The 17519-nt window shown below is 38.6% G+C and overlaps 2 protein-coding genes across 2 annotated transcripts; one reads left to right on the top strand and one right to left on the bottom strand.

Annotated features, from left to right (window-relative positions):
* The first annotated feature begins 462 nt into the window (after nucleotides 1-462).
* On the top strand, nucleotides 463-7553 carry idua (alpha-L-iduronidase). Its single transcript, XM_061037588.1, has 14 exons — nucleotides 463-802; nucleotides 2254-2394; nucleotides 2580-2662; nucleotides 2877-2984; nucleotides 3191-3286; nucleotides 3686-3888; nucleotides 4339-4518; nucleotides 4741-4957; nucleotides 5131-5340; nucleotides 5446-5567; nucleotides 6246-6371; nucleotides 6645-6721; nucleotides 6962-7062; nucleotides 7186-7553. The coding sequence occupies exons 1-14, from the start codon at nucleotides 663-665 to the stop codon at nucleotides 7284-7286; spliced, it is 1905 nt and encodes a 634-aa protein (XP_060893571.1). The 5' UTR covers nucleotides 463-662; the 3' UTR covers nucleotides 7287-7553.
* A 1123-nt stretch (nucleotides 7554-8676) lies between these two features.
* Nucleotides 8677-10727, bottom strand: LOC132973918 (purpurin-like). The gene is made up of 6 exons (XM_061037589.1): nucleotides 10579-10727; nucleotides 10337-10451; nucleotides 9870-10006; nucleotides 9632-9744; nucleotides 9332-9544; nucleotides 8677-9046 (listed from the first exon to the last, which is right to left on the bottom strand). Exons 2-6 carry the CDS (start codon nucleotides 10448-10450, stop codon nucleotides 9036-9038), a joined length of 588 nt encoding a protein of 195 aa, XP_060893572.1. The 5' UTR covers nucleotide 10451; nucleotides 10579-10727; the 3' UTR covers nucleotides 8677-9035.
* Nucleotides 10728-17519: the final 6792 nt, after the last annotated feature.

The raw sequence follows: 17519 nt of genomic DNA, 5'->3' as shown, positions 1-17519 counted from the left end.
GGCCACATTCGTTTAATTCTCACTGCCAGAGGGCCAAACTGTAGTATACAAAAACGATTAAAGTCGATTATGTCTCAAAATATACCAGTGATCAAATATTATTAAGGACATATTTCTGGTTTTCATGATTTCATGGCAGATTTTGTCACGTTTTCCAATTAATCGATATGTAAAAAATGACCTGAGGGCCACTTTGAGGGTTGGTGGGGGCCGCATGTGGCCCCCGGGCCGCCAGTTTCCCACCCCTGAGCTACAGCATATAAGACTAGATGACCTAGCATTCAACAGGGTTTATTTGACATTAAGAAGATTTGGTGCAGAGTTAACCTAATAACCCATGAAGTCTTGAGTATGTATACTGTAGTAAAACAGAAACACTTAACTATATAATCATACTGTCACAATATTCACTGATATACAAACCACTCCCCCGAAAGACTACATCAAAGTCGCGCACATTAAACGTCATCATGCTCAGCTGACTGGCTGCGGCTCGCTTCTTGAGGGGAAATGTTATTGTTCTGTTTTGTTTTAGTCTTGCTCGAGTGAGCTTCGTTACAAGTCGCTGGTTAGTCATTTATTTAAAAAAATGTATGAGGCATGTCGAGGGTGAAATTGTAGTAATTGTAGTGTACTTTTAGTAGCAATGCTCGGTCACAACCATGCAGTGGAAAACTTTTTCTCTCCTTGCCTCCCTCCTCCTCATCATAACCGAGACTTCAGCAACTTCACATGTCATCACAGTGGATGTGGAGAAACCAGTAGGAGACCTTAAACACTTCTGGAGAAGCACTGGTTTCTGGTAGGTCAAAATATGAAATGTTTTAATCTTAGTTTTCAGTCAGAGTTGGTGTCTTATTCAGACTTAGAATCGGTTTTTATTGCCAAGTAATTAGCATAAAAGGCATTTGACTCGGTGTTTGGTGCAAAATGATGTGGATTCCCTTGTTGTTGATATGTTTGATGATGAAGAAATTCGCCGTTGACACTGACTTGCTTACATAATGATAATTTTATTGACAAACAAGTTACAGCATCGCCAGGCTCGCCATGGTTCGACCTGGGAGAGACAGCCAAAAGTGATCTCTCCCGAGCATACATTGAGAGTGCTATTTATACACAATGTCACAGGACACATGAGGACATCTGTTTCTTCTTGGGTATCTCTCTGGACTCAGGACAACCCCTCTTACTACAACTGCCGGGGTTTCTGTCTTAGATATATGTATGTCATAAACTCAAAGGACAACACAGGTCACAGATACAATCTCTTGTCCAGATGTCCCTGGGCAACTCTCTGGACACCGGGGTCCATTTGTTCACATTCCACTGTGGGGGATCCTAGCTTAGATTTAGGCATTTCCTGACAACTCATCACTCATCCTGCCAACAACACCTCTAAACAAACATCCACTGAAGGAGACTCCTTCATCAGATACAAATTCTTAACAGATGTGTGCATTATACATCTTAAAGAGCATTATAATATCTCTGTCCTAGATATTTAAGACACTTCAAAAACATTTAGTAAACAACTATAGCAAAAAAATAATGAGAAATTATAAAACATCAGTGCTCCTGCAATAAGTAAAAAATGTAAAAGCAATGTAAAAACACAAAATGTACAAAAGGTGCAATGGAGGAGCTGTGCAGTTCTGCAGGTATGTGCATGATTACTACTTCAAGTATAAATCTCCTCACAGTGCGCAGCGTAAACAGAAAATATCCAAGTCCAGTGTGCATTAATGTAATGCATTAAATGTAGCCTTCATTTTACTGTAGTGTTCTCTGACTGTGGGACTGGATGAGAGTCTGTGTTATGTGGGGGGGGGGGGACATTATTAATGAGGCTGGAAGAAGAGAGGAAGAAACAGTTCTTATGGCATGAGGTTTTGGTCCTGATAGACCGCAGCCTCTTACCAGAGGAGAGGGTCTTCAACAGTTTTTGCCCGCGGTGAGAGGGGTCAACCACAATGAATGAGGCTTTATAATTTCATACCAAATCTACCATCTCTGCGATTAATACGACCTATTAAATGGTAGTGCATTAAGTGAAGACCATTGGAAAAACTTGTTTCCATTTCAGAAGGCCGTTTTCAGTGTAGTGTAGCACAGACTTTCAGACCCAATGTGAAGTCTTACTAGGCTTCCCTCTCCCATTAAGTCAGCAGACGAGCCTATATATATATTTTGCCTTTAAGTGCAATTTTGGGTGGCTTGTACACATGTAAATAATCTTTTCTCTGTTTTTAGTCCTCCACTCCCTCACACTCAGGCCCACCAGTTTGACCTGAGCCTTGACCAGCAGCTGAACCTGGCTTATGTGGGCTCAGTCCCCCATGCAGGGATCCAGCAGGTTAGGATACACTGGATGTTGGAGCTGGTCACTGCACAGTAAGTTAACAAGCAAGTGGAGACCTATGGTGGAGACCTATCCGGCCAGTAGTCAATTATACTTGTGAAATCAAAACATGCCAACCATTGTAATTTAAGATGTATCTGTTTGAAGATGACGTGTGTGTCTTTTTCTGTTTATGTGTGTCATGATAAATTAAAGATTGTTGATTGTGTTGTTGTAGAGATACTGGAGGACAACCGCAGTACAACTTCACTAAACTGGACCAGCTGATTGAACTCTTGTGGATCAATGGACTCCAACCAGGTTGTTTATCACAACATTATTACATTTTAGTCAAAACGATTGAGGCACTGTTGTACCAAGTGCTGTCATTAAAAACCCAAAGCTGAGGTTTCTGTAGCTTTACTTAAACTAAACTTAAACCATTAGTGTAATATTTAAGGTACAAAAAATAACTACTGGTCAAAGGTGATTAAATATCTGACCCACAATTAATTCCTGCACTTTGTATTTTCAGGATTTGAACTGATGGGCAGCGTCTCAAACTATTTCACGGACTTTGAGGACAAATCACAAGTGGTCGAGTGGAGAAATCTGATTTATCTCATAGCCAAAAGGTATATCGGTGAGTGAATTACAGAGTTTATTGTTTTGGAAAAAGTTTTGTAATACTCCATACCATGTAATAAATGTTTTTTTTTTTAAACTGAAACTGAAAAGAATTGTACTCGCAAAACAATGAATTTAACTTGTGACAATTTGTAGACAAAGTCAAATGTTATGTGATTTCTGTTCTGTTAAGATGTTTAAATTGTTGGTCCTAACTCACAGACAAGTACGGCCTGGGACGAGTTTCTCAGTGGAACTTCGAAACATGGAATGAGCCAAATAACCATGACTTTGACAATGTCAGTGTCTCAATACAAGGTAAACCCTAAGTGTGTCCTATTTGAAAATTTAATGTTGTATCTCTTTATTTTTAAGTGGAACTAAAGCTACCAAATGTGGCCTCTTTTTTTTTTTTACAAGGAAAAGCAAATTGAGCAAATATTCTCTCCTACATAAAGCATGTTGTACTTAATATTAAAATGTTTATTCTAAAGATGTATAGTTTGATAAATGCTTTTATGAAACACTGTCCAACCATAAATGGACACATATATTATATTAGGCTGATAATGACTGTTCATAAAGTTGGTTCACTCTCGTTTACCTTTAATAGGATTTGTATATTTAATACCTGAACACACATTCCTAGTTATAGTCAAAGAGTCGCGCTGTTCGTGGTTGCTTTTGTCTAATAAAGTTTAATAAACTTGTCTTTAGGGTTCCTAAACTACTACGATGCCTGTTCGGAGGGTCTGCATGCTGCCAGCGACCTCCTGAGGTTTGGGGGTCCTGGAGACTCCTGTCACTCTCCCCCTCACTCACCGTACTGCTGGGCCATGCTGCAGCACTGCTACAACGGCACCAACTACTTCACTGGAGAGACGGGGGTCAGGATGGACTACATCGCCCTACACAAAAAGGTGGGCCTTTCTGAACTTGAAGTATATTTACAGCAAACACAGTGAACACAGTCATCTGGGTCTGTTAAATGAGAAAGTCACAGCTGACGTTCCACCTAAAAAAAGAAAGTGTCTTTATTTTGTTTCTGGATTCAGGGGTGTTCATGTCCAGAAGTCTTTCAGATGAAATCCCTAAATCCTAGTGATTTCTTATATTATTGTTTCAAAATGTGGATTGTGTTCAATTTTTAGTTTTTGTCAGATTCATTTTTTTAAAATGTTTTTTATCTATAGGGGGAACAGTCCAATTGAATTATCTATTTTTGTGCACCCAAGGAAAGTGATGTTACTGAAACCGCAAAACTCTTTGAAAACTATAGTACAATATCTTTGATATCTAAACATTTTTGTAAAACTGGTGCGTTCAGAACCCCTCTCTTTCCAAGCTGACTTTCTTTTTCTTCCCTGCAGGGAGGAGGTTACTCCTTGCCCATCCTCCAGCAGGAGGTGCAGACGGTGAAGGAGATCCAGGAGCGTTTCCCTCGGTTCCGCAGCCTCCCTGTTTACAACGATGAGGCGGATCCGCTGGTGGGCTGGTCCAGGCCTCAGGAGTGGAGAGCTGACATGACCTATGCTGCAATGGTGGCAAAGGTGAAGTAAAGCGATGGAGTAAAGCCACTGAATGATACTTTTTTTTTTACCATATATGTATTTAAAATGTAAATAGAAGAAGTTGGGACTCAAATTGTACATGTCAGTGTTAGACATTTGATGTACCGGTAGTTGTAGAAAATGCACACCAAACCCTCGCAGGTTCTGTAATTTCATGAAACATTTAATTTGAACAATCCTCCATCCTGCTTCTTCCAACAGGTAATTCACCAACACCAGGACCTGCTGGTGTCAGACCCCAACAGCACACTCAACTACACCCTGCTGAGCAACGACAATGCCTTCCTCAGCTACCACCCGCACCAATTCACCCAGCGCACATTGACCGCCCGCTTCCAGGTCAACAACACCCACCCACCTCACGTGCAGCTGATCAGGAAGCCAGTCCTCACCATCATGGGCCTGCTGGCTTTGCTAGGTGACAATATTTTTTAACTCCAGAGCATAGGTTTTATATTTTTAACTCTGAGGAAATGTCTTAACGAGTTATGATCCTTTTAATAATATGTATGCGTCCATGTGTATGAACGGGCAAAGTATCCAGGATGTGTCTTGTTTAATGGACTCCCCTGATTTTGATTCCACTTGAAGGAGAGACTCAGGTTCTGGCTCAGGTTTTGAGCTCGCCAGGAAACAAAAACAGCACTGTTGGAGTTTTGGCCAGCAGCCACAAGCCTGTAATACCTGGAGGCTCAGACAGCTGGCAGGCAGCAGTGCTGGTGTACAACAGTGACGACAACAGCTCCTCCACCAACACTGATGATGTCACCGTGTCACTGAGAGGACTGGCTGCACAAACAGGTAGAAACCCCTTACCCTGGTGTTATTTTAGAAACAAAAAAAGCTACTGTTGAATGCTGTCATCATGTCCAACAGGTCCTTACTTTCAGTCTGTTTGTTATCCAGGTCTTGCGTATGTCACATATTATATGGACAACAATGTAACCAACCCGTACCTTCTGTGGCAGAGCATGGGCAGCCCCGACTTCCCCACAGCACAACAGTTCAGAAGTCTCAGGAGCGTTCAGGTAAACAGCAGGGCGGGGCCATATTGGCAAAAGTGACATTATGTTTGTTTGTTTTGCAATATCCATTGTGATTATTCTTTCCAAATGTTGGTTAAAGATATTCAGGGGGGCTCTCATTTTGCATTTGAAAAAAGGCTGCACTTGTTACATAAAATATTTAAAATAGTGTCTTCCATTTATTTATGAATTTAGATAATTCAATAAACAACTCTTTGGGATTTGTTTCTTCTTTTTTTAAAATATTAAGAATAATTGTGATTGTGACCAAAAGTCTACTTGAATTTGCCTTCAACCGGTTTTATGTCAGATAAACCATGTTGTTCCCCTTTAAGATCAATAATTGAAATGTTGGGTCTCATCTGCTTAACAACATGAAACATCCTGTGGTCAGTGATGACCTTCCATGCCTTTGTTTGTTTAAATACTTAAATAATTAATCGTTTTCCGCCCTAAAATACAAACGATAAAAACAATGCTATCTGTATCTTTTGAAAGTTGTTTGGAAGAATTTCTTAGTGTTTATATCTGGTGACAGAAATGTATACTGAACATGCACTGTGTTCAGAGACGATGTGTATTCATCATGTTCAGTGTATTTTTTAGTAAACGTCAAATTCTGCTTCATGACCTGTTTCATTTTTAGACATGCATTGATCTCATTAAGTGTCGTTGTTTCAGGACCCTCTTGTTGATGGACCGTGGGAACTTCCTTCAGGGGACACTCTGACTCTGAAAGCCAAACTGTCTGTGCCCTCAGTCCTCCTCATCCACATTTGTGCCCAGCCCAAAACCCCACCAAACCAGGTCAGACCTAACATTCAACACCTGGGTCCCCGTTTGTTACGTTTGCATGTTTGTGTCCATACAAGCAAGACACTGTTTCTCCAGTTACTGAGCTTTAAAATGTGAGAAAGGGAATACTGACTGAATGAATGTAACTCAAAGTCTGTGTTGTGATGAGAAAGCTTGATGGATGTCAGTTAAACACAGCCAACAGAAAGAGAGCTGGATGAGACTTGACCGCATGTTCCAAAAGCGATTATCCTGACGTCTCCTCTGTTTTTAACTTTCGATAAGGTGAATGGATTACGCTTCATCAGGATCACCAAAGGCCAAGTCCTGATCGCCTGGTCAGACCACTGTGTCGATTCAAAGTAGGTGCTCAATGTTGCTTCTATTTATTGTTTTCCTTTGTCTCTGTAAGAGCTCGTAGAGGAGTCACAGTTAAATGAGTTTCCTCCTTATATTCAGTGTAGCTGTGTGGTAGGGTCCTCAGATTGAGTGCAGCCGCCCTCTGTACTGTATGTCTTTGTTGAAATGCAGTTACTATGTCATATGCATGGACCAAGACCAAGAGAGAACTAATTCATGCATTTTCCTTTCTTTATTTTCAGATGCATTAAGACATTTGAAGTAGAATTCTCCACGGACCAAAAAGAGTTCAGCAGAATAAATACTCAAGACACTATTTTCACCTCTTGTGTTTATTCACCTGGTAAGAGTTATGAGTAAACTTTTTTTTTGGCATTCAGCATGAAAAAAATACATCCAGCCTTTAAAGCATGTTTTGGCATCCAGCCACAGAAATAATACCGTTCACCCTGTTGTGTGTCTGCAGTGGATCAGGAGGTTGGAGGTCTGTACAGAGTCCGAGCTGTAGACTACTGGGGGAGACCGGGGCCATACTCACTGCCAGAGAAGTATTCAGAGGAGCTCTAGACCAAGGCCAGGACGTGCACTATATCATTTAACATCAAGTTTCAAACGGTTTTGTACACTGTAAATACATTTGATAACAATAAATGTGCTGTTGATGACGTTTTATACAGTCTATTGTGAAAATTGAAGTTCTTGTTTATCTCCTCAATCAGAATACTTACATTTTTTAACATGCGCTTTATGGGCACTGATCAGGGTGTCACTTTTTTGAGTATTAAATCACTGTTATTTCAACAAGATTGAGATAAAAGTTACTTAAAACAGTTATCATCAGCCCAAGTACTTTCATTTCTGAACTGATTTATTCATTTGTAAAGACAAAAGCTCTAGTTATAACTTTATGAACTTAAGGACTGCAGCTTCTTTTTCTGGATTTCTTTCTGGAACTCTTTATCCTGTTATTATAGAGACAGGAAAGTGGATAGAGTCTGAATGTAGCGAGAGAGAGAGAGAGTGGGGAATGACATATTGGGAAAGGAGCCACAGGTCAGATCTTAATCGGGCCCCTTTGAGGACAACAGCCTCCGTACATGTGGCCCCACACGGTGGTCGGCTTCGAGCAAACAGTAAAATGTAATTAAAGTCGTAGGATAAAAAATATAAACTTCGGACGATATTTAATATTTAATTATTTTTGTAACAAATTCCAAAAACTCTCAACCCACAGCTTTGACTCTTCTTACTCTGTCTGTGGCACTCAGCCCAAAAATCAAAGTCTTCTACCAATTTGATGTAAACATGTCACAACTATATATATTCTTTTTTTTAAAGGGCTGAATACATTTATTAGACAGCTGGGTAAGGTAGCGTTTAGCAATCTTTTCTAAAATATCAGTAGGGACTGTTTTCAGTGGTGTATGATTACATCTTTGATATATGTGATTTAGGTTTAGATTATTTAGGCACAGATGACCATAATGATATTAAGAAAACAGTCATGCCATGCATATATTTTAGACACAAAGCAGTGTTAAAATGAGATGTTACTGCTCATGCCATTTAAACTGTAAAACATTTTTTAATTTTATTGCTATGAAGGAGCAAAGTAAAGTACACCCTGCAGGGTTCCAATATTCCAGAAAAACATGTTTCACAAGGGTAGTGACCTTTTGATTGTTATGAAAGAAATAACTCAAGGTCACCTGTTGATTAGGTCATTCATGAAATGATCACACTGTAACAGAAACCGTTACAATCAGAGCAATTATCTGATGGATACATTCACTGCATATCTGTATTCTAAATGTGTTGAATTCTTAAAACTCTTTAATACTGTACTTAAATGACTATGATTTTATATGATTGTTTGAGCATGAGATAAGTAAACTTTCATCACCAGTCTAAGTATCATGCACATTTAAAAAAAAAAAAATACAAGCACAACAACAAATTTCTTTATAAAATTTTATTGTCACCAATACAGAATAAACTTCCAGTGCAGATGTTTCCCATCAGTGTGACATAAGAAGTATCGTATGGTTGATGATATCATCACATTCACTCAACCCGTAGTGATTTTGATTTGATTTGGCTTGGGCGCATAATTTCATTTTGGCAGTGGTCAGTTAATTTTCTTTTTGGGTCTTGAATTGGATTCATCCGATTATCCTCTCCTATTATTTTGGACAAAACTTCTCAGGATTGTTCTACCATTTGCGATTTTTGAAAAGTGCTCTATCTTCGGCGTGGGCAGCAGGATGAATCCTGGATGATGAAGGGCTGCTCAACTATCTCCAGCTCAGGTACAGTTTAGCATGCTCCTGTAAAGAGTGGAGAGAAGAGTGACATTAGATAACATTCAGAGCTTGAAACTTAAATATTCCCTCTAAAATAAGTAAATTAGCTTTTTTGTATTTTTAATAGTGTACAGAATTTGTTCAGTGAGGACAGTTTTTGAGCTTTAATATTTTAGGTACTACAAGATCTGTAATCCTACACGTCCATTTCTTGCAAGAGGCTGTTAACTGTCCAACTAAATCTTTCAAATTGGAAGTCATTTACTAACACCGTCTGTTAAGCTGAATGTGACAAGCCAGAGTACATACCTGACTGCAGCACGGGCTGGAACTCTCCAGCCATGCAGATCTCCTCCTGTTTTTGGCGGACGACTCTCTGGATGGTAGGGGGGAGGCCACGGGGGCTGCGGGCAAAGACCAGGGAATATCCATCCTCGCAGCTTCCATCATCCTTCAGCTTGCGGCAGGCGTAGGTGATTGCGTAGTTGTCATAGTCTGTGTCGATCACCCAGTAGTTGTCACCTGGAATAGCAGAGAGCAAGAATCTTAGTCAGAAATGTGTGAGAGCGAATGAGTGGATGTGATAGGTTAAAAACTGAGGAGGCTCACCGCCGCTGGACAGATAGCTGGCCAGTCCCTGGTAGTTCATGAACATCTTTCCGGGGCTGCCGGGGTCAGGGACTGAGTACTGAGCTGCCATGTCAGCACACACAACCCAGAACCTAAATGTGAAGTAAAGGGAAAATAATGTCACATTTGATGGAAGGAATGAAAACCTTTAACTTATTGAAACATTAAAAATAACTAACTGCTACTAATTAGATTTGTAAAAATACCAAACACCCACCCAAAGAGAGTGACTCTGCCCCTGGAGGAGGCAACCATGGCACCATCGTCTCCAATAGTGTATTCAGCTGAGATGTTGTCCTGCAGGAACAAACCCTCAGGATCCTTCTTCTGCAGAGCGTACCACTTTCCTTCATACTGTGGAGCAAAAATAAATATGATTATGTTTCTTGAGCATTAATGAGCTACTGTATTTTGTCTGTGTCTGTGTCTGTGTCCTGTGTGCGTATGGTGCACAACAGAATCCGATTTTAGCTTCTAAATTTCTCATACCTCGGGATTGTTGTGCATAGACTAAATATGTCATTATATGCAGACAATGTACTAGTTCATTTGGAAGACGTCAATAATTCTAACTCTATTTACCATGCTCATTTTAGAAGAATTATATAATTAAAGTTTTTATTGGTCGTCACTTTTCGAATCCTTCCATGTTGTTTATTTCAGAACAAGCATTTCTGTACTCACTCTTTTGGAGTCGAAGTCCTCTTTGACCATGAAGCTGTCAACCACGCAGGAGGCCAGGCCCTGCTCCACACAGGCCAGGATCAGCATCACCAGTGTAAACATTTGGAAGTCCATTCTAGAGAAGAAGCCAAATGAAGAAAATGTGAAATTGCATGGTAGGGTGTTTTATTTTCCCTTAAGTAAAAACAGTCACACTTGCACCTTCATATTGAGTTGGATCCCAAAAAGCAGCATCTTCTTACCTGTAGCGTAGAGTGAATCCTCCGTGACAAACAATGAATCCTTCAGTGCAGAGCTGTCGCAGTGTCTGAGCTGTGCTGAGACAACAGCAGATGGGCCTTTTATACCCAAAGCACAGCCAGGCTCACTGATTATTTTCACTTCTTGAACCTAAATGCAGAGTTTAAATCTACCGCTAATCCAGTTTACAAAATCCTCTGCTGTAAGCTGATGAGCCCTCGCAGTCAGCAGTGTATAGGGTTTATGTAATTGTTTGCAGAGGATACATAACGACAGACAGTCCAGGTGGGGAAAGCTGGCCTGAGCCTCAAGTCACACGCCCATGGCATAAGTGTGTTTACATCAGCATGTAGGTGTATTTCAGGCTTTAAGGCTTCATGAAGACCTCCAATTAATTTAAGTGTACATTAAAGGATTGTGTTCGTTTAGTTTTACCTCCTGAGAGATTAAATGAAAGATGAAATGTTGATAAATTTGGCTGCTTTCTTTTTCTTTTTTCTTTTTCATTTGTCCATCTTCACATTGATGTTTCCAACTTTTGTATTGGGATGTTGTTTTTAGTCCAGACATGTTCATGGCTCAGCAGTGAAGTTTATTATCTTCTGTTTTTACACATTCACAACTGACCCTGATCCCTAGGGACAAAATAAACAGTTCATTGATTATTTTGAATTAAAATTCAACGTCCAGCTCTGTTTACCTTGAATTCAATCTAAGTTAATAGGAATTTATAGTTGATTGTTGTAGACAAAACTTTTTATGTAGTTTGGAAACATTCAAAGATTCACAAAGTTCAAGGATAAATGATGCAAGACATTAAGGCGCATGACAAGTGGAAAAATCTTGAGAATTAATATATAACAGTCTGTAGAGTTAGCAACTGAACAATGACGCTGTATCACGTAATGTCAGCAAAGGTTCAGATGTTCAGTTCTGTCGTCCCACGCACCGTTAAGTAATGATAAGTCATATGGTGTTGAATGCAGCTGGAGCTTCAGCCTGTAATCCCAGAAAAACGTGTCATATAGGAAACAGTTGAGATGTGCTATTGGAAGTGGACACCTGAGTTAACGTGTAAGAAGCCCAAGTGTAACACCTTCTTATCTACATATCAAACAGTGTTTTCCAACAACAACAACAACAACAACAACAATAACAATAACAATAACAACAGCAAAGAAAATGAGGGGGAAAGTTCCTGCCTCAGGTTTGTTAATTTGTTTTATTTTTTTCTCACAAATGTCTTCAGTCAGTTTTCTCTTAATTCTATTAAGTGATTTTTAGCTGTGTGTATAATTCAATTTTTCTGTTATTGCATTATACTTTTGATTCCTGATTGTTTTTCCCATTGTTTTTCATTTCTTATCCATCATTTTCTATGATCATGTTTTAAATTTCACCCTATTTTGTTGAACTTTAAAATTGTAAAAAATGAAAACCTTGTAAGCAGATCACAGTAATCCCAGTTATCCCTTGTGATTCTCACCAGTCCTGAGAGGAGATATTTTTGTAAACCACAGTCAACGAGAGAGCTAAGTAAAGGCAAGTAACATGCCAGTAAGTCGGGGTGTATTATTAGGCAGCCATGGCATTGTTGTTGTTCTAATATTACCCTGTCCTGAGATTATTAGGTAAGACGTCTGTGCTTCTACATCCGGGGTGCATCAACACAAAACTAACAACGTGACACGTTAACAGCGCTGCCTTTGCATCTCTAATCTGAAAACAAAAGCTCTCTTTAAATGATCCTGTTGGAGACACAAAGTTACTTAACTGGAGGTAAGCTCAAGCTGAACACGTCTGGACTGCAGCCATGTTGGGTCATGAACTTTGAGAAAGCATCAGGTGATTGTCAAAGAGGGAGTAACAATACTGATTTTATGTAATGGATTTACATATCCCTGATATTTTTTTCTTTATTGCAGCATCTCCAAAAGATTTGAACGTTTAGTCTTTCTCAATCTTGATAGAATCTTGTTAACAAAACTGTAAGCAAGGCCACTGGGAGCAACACATAACCCTTAAGTAAAGGCAGGGCAGGATTTTAGCATTATGTCAGAGGTTTTTGTCGATTTACATCTATGAGATTATTTTAACAGAAACTCTCAGATCAATTCCCATACAATATGTTTTATCAGACAGTAGTGGGAATCAATTTATTTAACAATTGCTCAACAATAAGTCCAATTTTTATAGAAAGGAGAAATTGAATGGATGATCAACCTAAATCATTATCAAAATAAAAAAATGGTGTCCCACAAGGGTCCATACTGGGACCTGTTTTATTTTGTTAACACATAGTTTCATTTTTATGCTAATTATTCGATTTTAAGTGTCTACCTTACTAAGTGCAATTGATTGATAACCTAGACGCAGTTTGCAATGTTGTCCAGAGAAATCGTTTGAGGTTATCAAATGTGTACTGACAAATAGTTGTTTTTTAATTTTCATTATATCAAGTGTCTTAATAAAAGGCTGAAGGTGTATTTTAACAGACAAATGCTGTTTTTCTTTTGTTGCAAAGAAAACACTCAATCAAGCAAGGTTTATATTAGTTATTGACTACAGTGATATCCTTTTATGCATGCTACCTTTTCACCACTGAAAATTAGACAAATGGAATTTGTCTCCAGTTTGAGGTTTCCACACAAACCATTTTGTCTATATGAGAGTTGTTTTGTCTTTCTTATACAACAGAAGGTTGGTACATTTGTACATCTTTCTTTATAAGGCCATACTACATAATCTGCCTTCTTTGTGCTCTCTACTGACTCCTTAAACTTTCAGTAGCTGTAACCTTTGGTATCATGGACTCATCATGCATGTCTTTGGTGCAGGTGCTTCAAATGTATATGCACCCTCATCTTGGCGAGAGCGACAGGGTCACCTTAAATTAGAGCATATTATTGGCTTTGAAGATTTTAAAACCAGATTAAGGATAATTTGACCGATGTGTGCACTTCTTACTGCGGAAAGTTGCTTACTTTTGATTAATGTAATTTGGGTTTGTTAAGGTCGGTTAATTCTTTGTGTGGAAGTTCACGCTGCTGTCATTTCCAGGACTTCCTTGTAAAAGAGATTTTGATTCCATGGGAATATTCCTGGTAAAAATAAAAGGTTCAATGTAATCAAAGTAACACTTTTTCTAACTTCTCAATTCGAGAAATATGCTGTTTTTTTCTATTGTGAAATAATTCAGGTCTCTTTGGGCTTTGGACAGTTTGTTTTACAACAATCTATACAATATAATTTATATTGTGTAGATTGAATTGTAATGGAAAGTTTTATACCCTTATAGTCTATCAAGAAAATAAAGGCAGGTAAACTGCAAACATTGATTGGGCCCTTTACCCATCTTTGTCATATCTACATTGTGTTTCTACAGCAAATAAAGAATTAATTGTAATGTTTCTAATGCTAAGTTTTCATATGATTAAAGAACAAAATTAAAGATAGTTGGCAACCATCTGACAGAATCCATTTGGAAAGCCTCCACACAACATGATGACCGAAGAAAACAAAATTCTTCATAGCAAAATGAATAGTTAATGTTTTAATATAATATTTTATTTCATAACTGGCTGTAAGAGAATCTGAAGGAGAACAGAGGGCAAAAGGTCACATTATGTTGAACAAAGACAGAGACTACAGTGTTCATACGCATCAAGTACTTCTGTATTTAAGGAATTGCTTCACTACAAACATGAACTTAATAATATGAGTGCGGATGCTTTCGCAGAATTACAATGCTGGGATCAAGAACCATATTTCTTATTGTGTAAGTAACTTAAAAGTCACTGTACGGTCCAAAGAGGTGTTGTTTTGATCAAGGTAACAGTGAAGGCGTCCACAACACGTGAGTGCTTGACTGGTTGTGATCCGACTTGTTGTTGTCCAGAAAAGGGAGGGAGAGGTCTGGAATTGCACATGGAAATCCTCACGCAACACGCCAGCTCTACTTCAGAATGGTGTCTTCATTTGCTGTGAGGAGACAGTAAAAATATTAATTAAGAATGTTATATTGAAAAAAAAACACAATTTCCAATTAAAGAAAACTGGCTGATTGGTTATGTTTAATTTTTCAACAGTTTTGCTACTACAGTGACTAATCGCTGTCAGCTGTGGAACGTGCAGATGAGAGGGTGTTGATGAGCTGAAGCTAAATCTTTTAACTCTGCTGGCAAGGCTACCTTCTGCTAGCTGCTTGGCAATGCGCTCCTGCTCCTCACGAGTCTTTTTCTCCTCCTCCTCAATCTTCCTCTCCTCTGCTGCAATGGGCTGCAGGTGATCTGAGCAGTTGATGGTTTTATAAAAAAAATAAAATAAGACATGATCATTAAGAAAAATACACATCACCTAATACTTACTCATTCAGTACTCCAAAACAAATTTAGTAACATTTTCTTTCTTTCTTTGAAAACATGAATTTAAGATGCATCAAGGGAGATTTCTACACATATACTGGAGGAGCGTGAATCCCACATGTCAAACCATCTCCCTTGAGTAAGATGCTTAAAAATATATATCTCCTATTAGGAGTTCATTACTTTTATATTGAGTGCATGACAGTGGGTTTATCAAAGTATAGTACACTGTGCATGACGACTTGTAAGAACTCACCATATCTCCTTTTGCCATAGATGATGCCAACAATCAAGGCTGAATACCTTGCTGTCTGCAAAGGAGAAAAAAAGATGCAGATTAATTAATGCCTTACAGTCACTAAAAAGTCTTTGCACATTCTCAATCATACCAATGAGAGGATATATAATGTTATTGATGCAAATACAACCAGGTGAGTGACTTAGAGCTTGAGGACATTTTGCCACGAAGTTAAAGAAACTACAGAATAGTCAAGAGTCTTGTATTCATAAGTTCTTGACACAAGTACACTACACATTGCTTTCTTAAATGTGTTTGAACTGAACTTCACAGAGCAGTGATTCCCAAGGTGGGACAGGAGGTCATGACGGGGCACCTTGGCAAGGCTAAATAAAAACAGCATGACTACATTTTCTGTGAGGACTTCCAGGTAAACTAAAGGCAAAATGAACGAATTAATGAATCTGAACCTGTAGTCACAACTACTAAAACAAAGACAAGAAAATATGATGAGTCTTATCTCACACTCAGCATCACCTGGACAATGGTGGGTAATGAAGAGAGAACCTAATTTTAACTGTGTGAAAAAGGCTTTTCTGCAGTAGCTTAAATGAAAACAAAATAATCAAATCAAAGCTGGATACTGAAAACTAAATAATTAGAGTGGCAGGCTCACAGCTGCGCTTCAGATTTGAGAAGATCAGCAGCACAAAACAAGCCCCAACTAGTCATTTAAATTATTTTCACCACTTTTTATAATTAAGGAATCTCATCTTCAGATAGTCAGGTTAAAACTAGTGTTTGTTATATCTTAAAAGAGGCCTGTTGAAGGATCACCTCTGATTGCCTCCTCTGTAAAAGCTGCTTGATTGTTTTTCCAGTTGTATCTCACGATGAAGTTGTCATTATGTACTTTTTGCAGAACCGTTTTTTTATTTATTTAAATAAGTTGTAAAATTGTATGAACTTGTTAGAAAAGGACTTGTTAACCTTTAACTCACAGAGTGATCAGTGTATACTGGAATATAACAAACTGCCTGTATGTGCTTGAATAGAGCAACAGGGAGTGAAAGTGGTTATCAGGGGAACAAACTATACCCCTGTCTGACCTGAATTAAACACATTTTCACAGTGGTGAGTAAAGTGTCTTCTTTAATATAATAAACATGTAATTGAACAACATGTCTATCTGTAGTTTCCAGTCTGAGCTGAATGAACAGAAGAGGTCCAGAAACTGTTTCTAAACACGAGTTACAATTTAACTTTACTATCTTAGTTGTGATAAAATAAAAAGACGTTTCTAAAAAAGCATTCATTTAGATCACTGTGCAGCATTAAAGGACATTTCTATTTATAACACAAGTCAAGTCTGCATCGTTTCAATGAAGACAGACGCTTCTGTTAGCTTTCAGCGTGTCAAGGGTGATAGTTCATTAATGCACTATGAACTGAACAATAACACCAAACCCACGCTAGTTTAAAACTTACTGTAGCTCCAGTTTGATTACTGAATCTTTGGTTTGTCAACAAACATCAGAAACGTCGCAAATTTCCTTTTAGTCAGCTAGCACGCTACCCTGCTAGCAGATAGCATGTTAGCAAGCTACTCTTACTAACTTGCCAACTTTAACGACATGTAAGAGACATTAGAAAGCAAAACATGAGTAAAATGTTGCACAATACGTTCTGAAATACAAACCTTAATCAGAGGCGACACTGCGACTGGAGGAGCCATTGTTTTCGAGCAGGCTAAGTGTTAGCAGCAGAGGTGACTTTAGCAGAGGACTGTGTGAGAGGAGACTTGTTCTCTGCGGCGTCGCTGCAGCTCATATGTTCAATGTTCAACTAGCGCCATCTACTGGTGGAAGTTTCTTCTTTTGGATTTTATTGGCAGCTGGCATCCAAAAAGTTGCATTACTGCCATCTACTGGATTTAATTATTACTCACTTTCCTAAATCCTCCTCAATAAACCTGTTCTCAAGAGATATTTAAACAAGCATCTTCTCTCCGTCTCTCCCCTCACTCCAGAATTATTATGTCTATGTGCTTCATACTTTATACATTTAATAACTACATGTTCAACTGTTTCTGCTTGATTGCACATCTCACAAAGACCCGATGAATGTTTTCCAATGATATATAGAGTACTATTTAAATTACTGTGACCAATTCTTAACCTGGACATTACGACCTCCTCTCTTCTGTTGCTCCCTCTGTATTTATCTATTTCCCTCTGAATTGAGTATAAATGTCTTCCCTTTGTCTGATTGTTACAAAATTGTTGCCATTCCTGTTTAATTTTCCTCCATGTGACTCGTTTCCCCTCAGACCTAGATCTGG

The sequence above is a fragment of the Labrus mixtus genome, chromosome 5, assembly GCF_963584025.1.
Source record: "Labrus mixtus chromosome 5, fLabMix1.1, whole genome shotgun sequence".
Classification (NCBI taxonomy): domain Eukaryota; kingdom Metazoa; phylum Chordata; class Actinopteri; order Labriformes; family Labridae; genus Labrus; species Labrus mixtus.
Note: the sequence above shows the minus strand (reverse complement) of the source record. Positions and strands in the feature narration are given on the sequence as shown.

What these genes read in the sequence shown, in the direction of transcription:
- LOC132973918 (XM_061037589.1), bottom strand. Translation starts at nt 10,450, where the DNA reads ATGGACTTCCAAATGTTTACACTGGTGATGCTGATCCTGGCCTGTGTG. An exon ending in AGGACTTCGACTCCAAAAGA is followed by an intron (nt 10,007 to 10,336) that starts GTGAGTACAGAA and finishes TTTGCTCCACAG; the next exon opens with TATGAAGGAAAGTGGTACGC. An exon ending in GGCAGAGTCACTCTCTTTGG is followed by an intron (nt 9,745 to 9,869) that starts GTGGGTGTTTGG and finishes CTTCACATTTAG; the next exon opens with GTTCTGGGTTGTGTGTGCTG.
- idua (XM_061037588.1), top strand. Translation starts at nt 663, where the DNA reads ATGCAGTGGAAAACTTTTTCTCTCCTTGCCTCCCTCCTCCTCATCATA. An exon ending in TGGAGAAGCACTGGTTTCTG is followed by an intron (nt 803 to 2,253) that starts GTAGGTCAAAAT and finishes CTCTGTTTTTAG; the next exon opens with TCCTCCACTCCCTCACACTC. An exon ending in ATGCTGCAATGGTGGCAAAG is followed by an intron (nt 4,519 to 4,740) that starts GTGAAGTAAAGC and finishes TTCTTCCAACAG; the next exon opens with GTAATTCACCAACACCAGGA.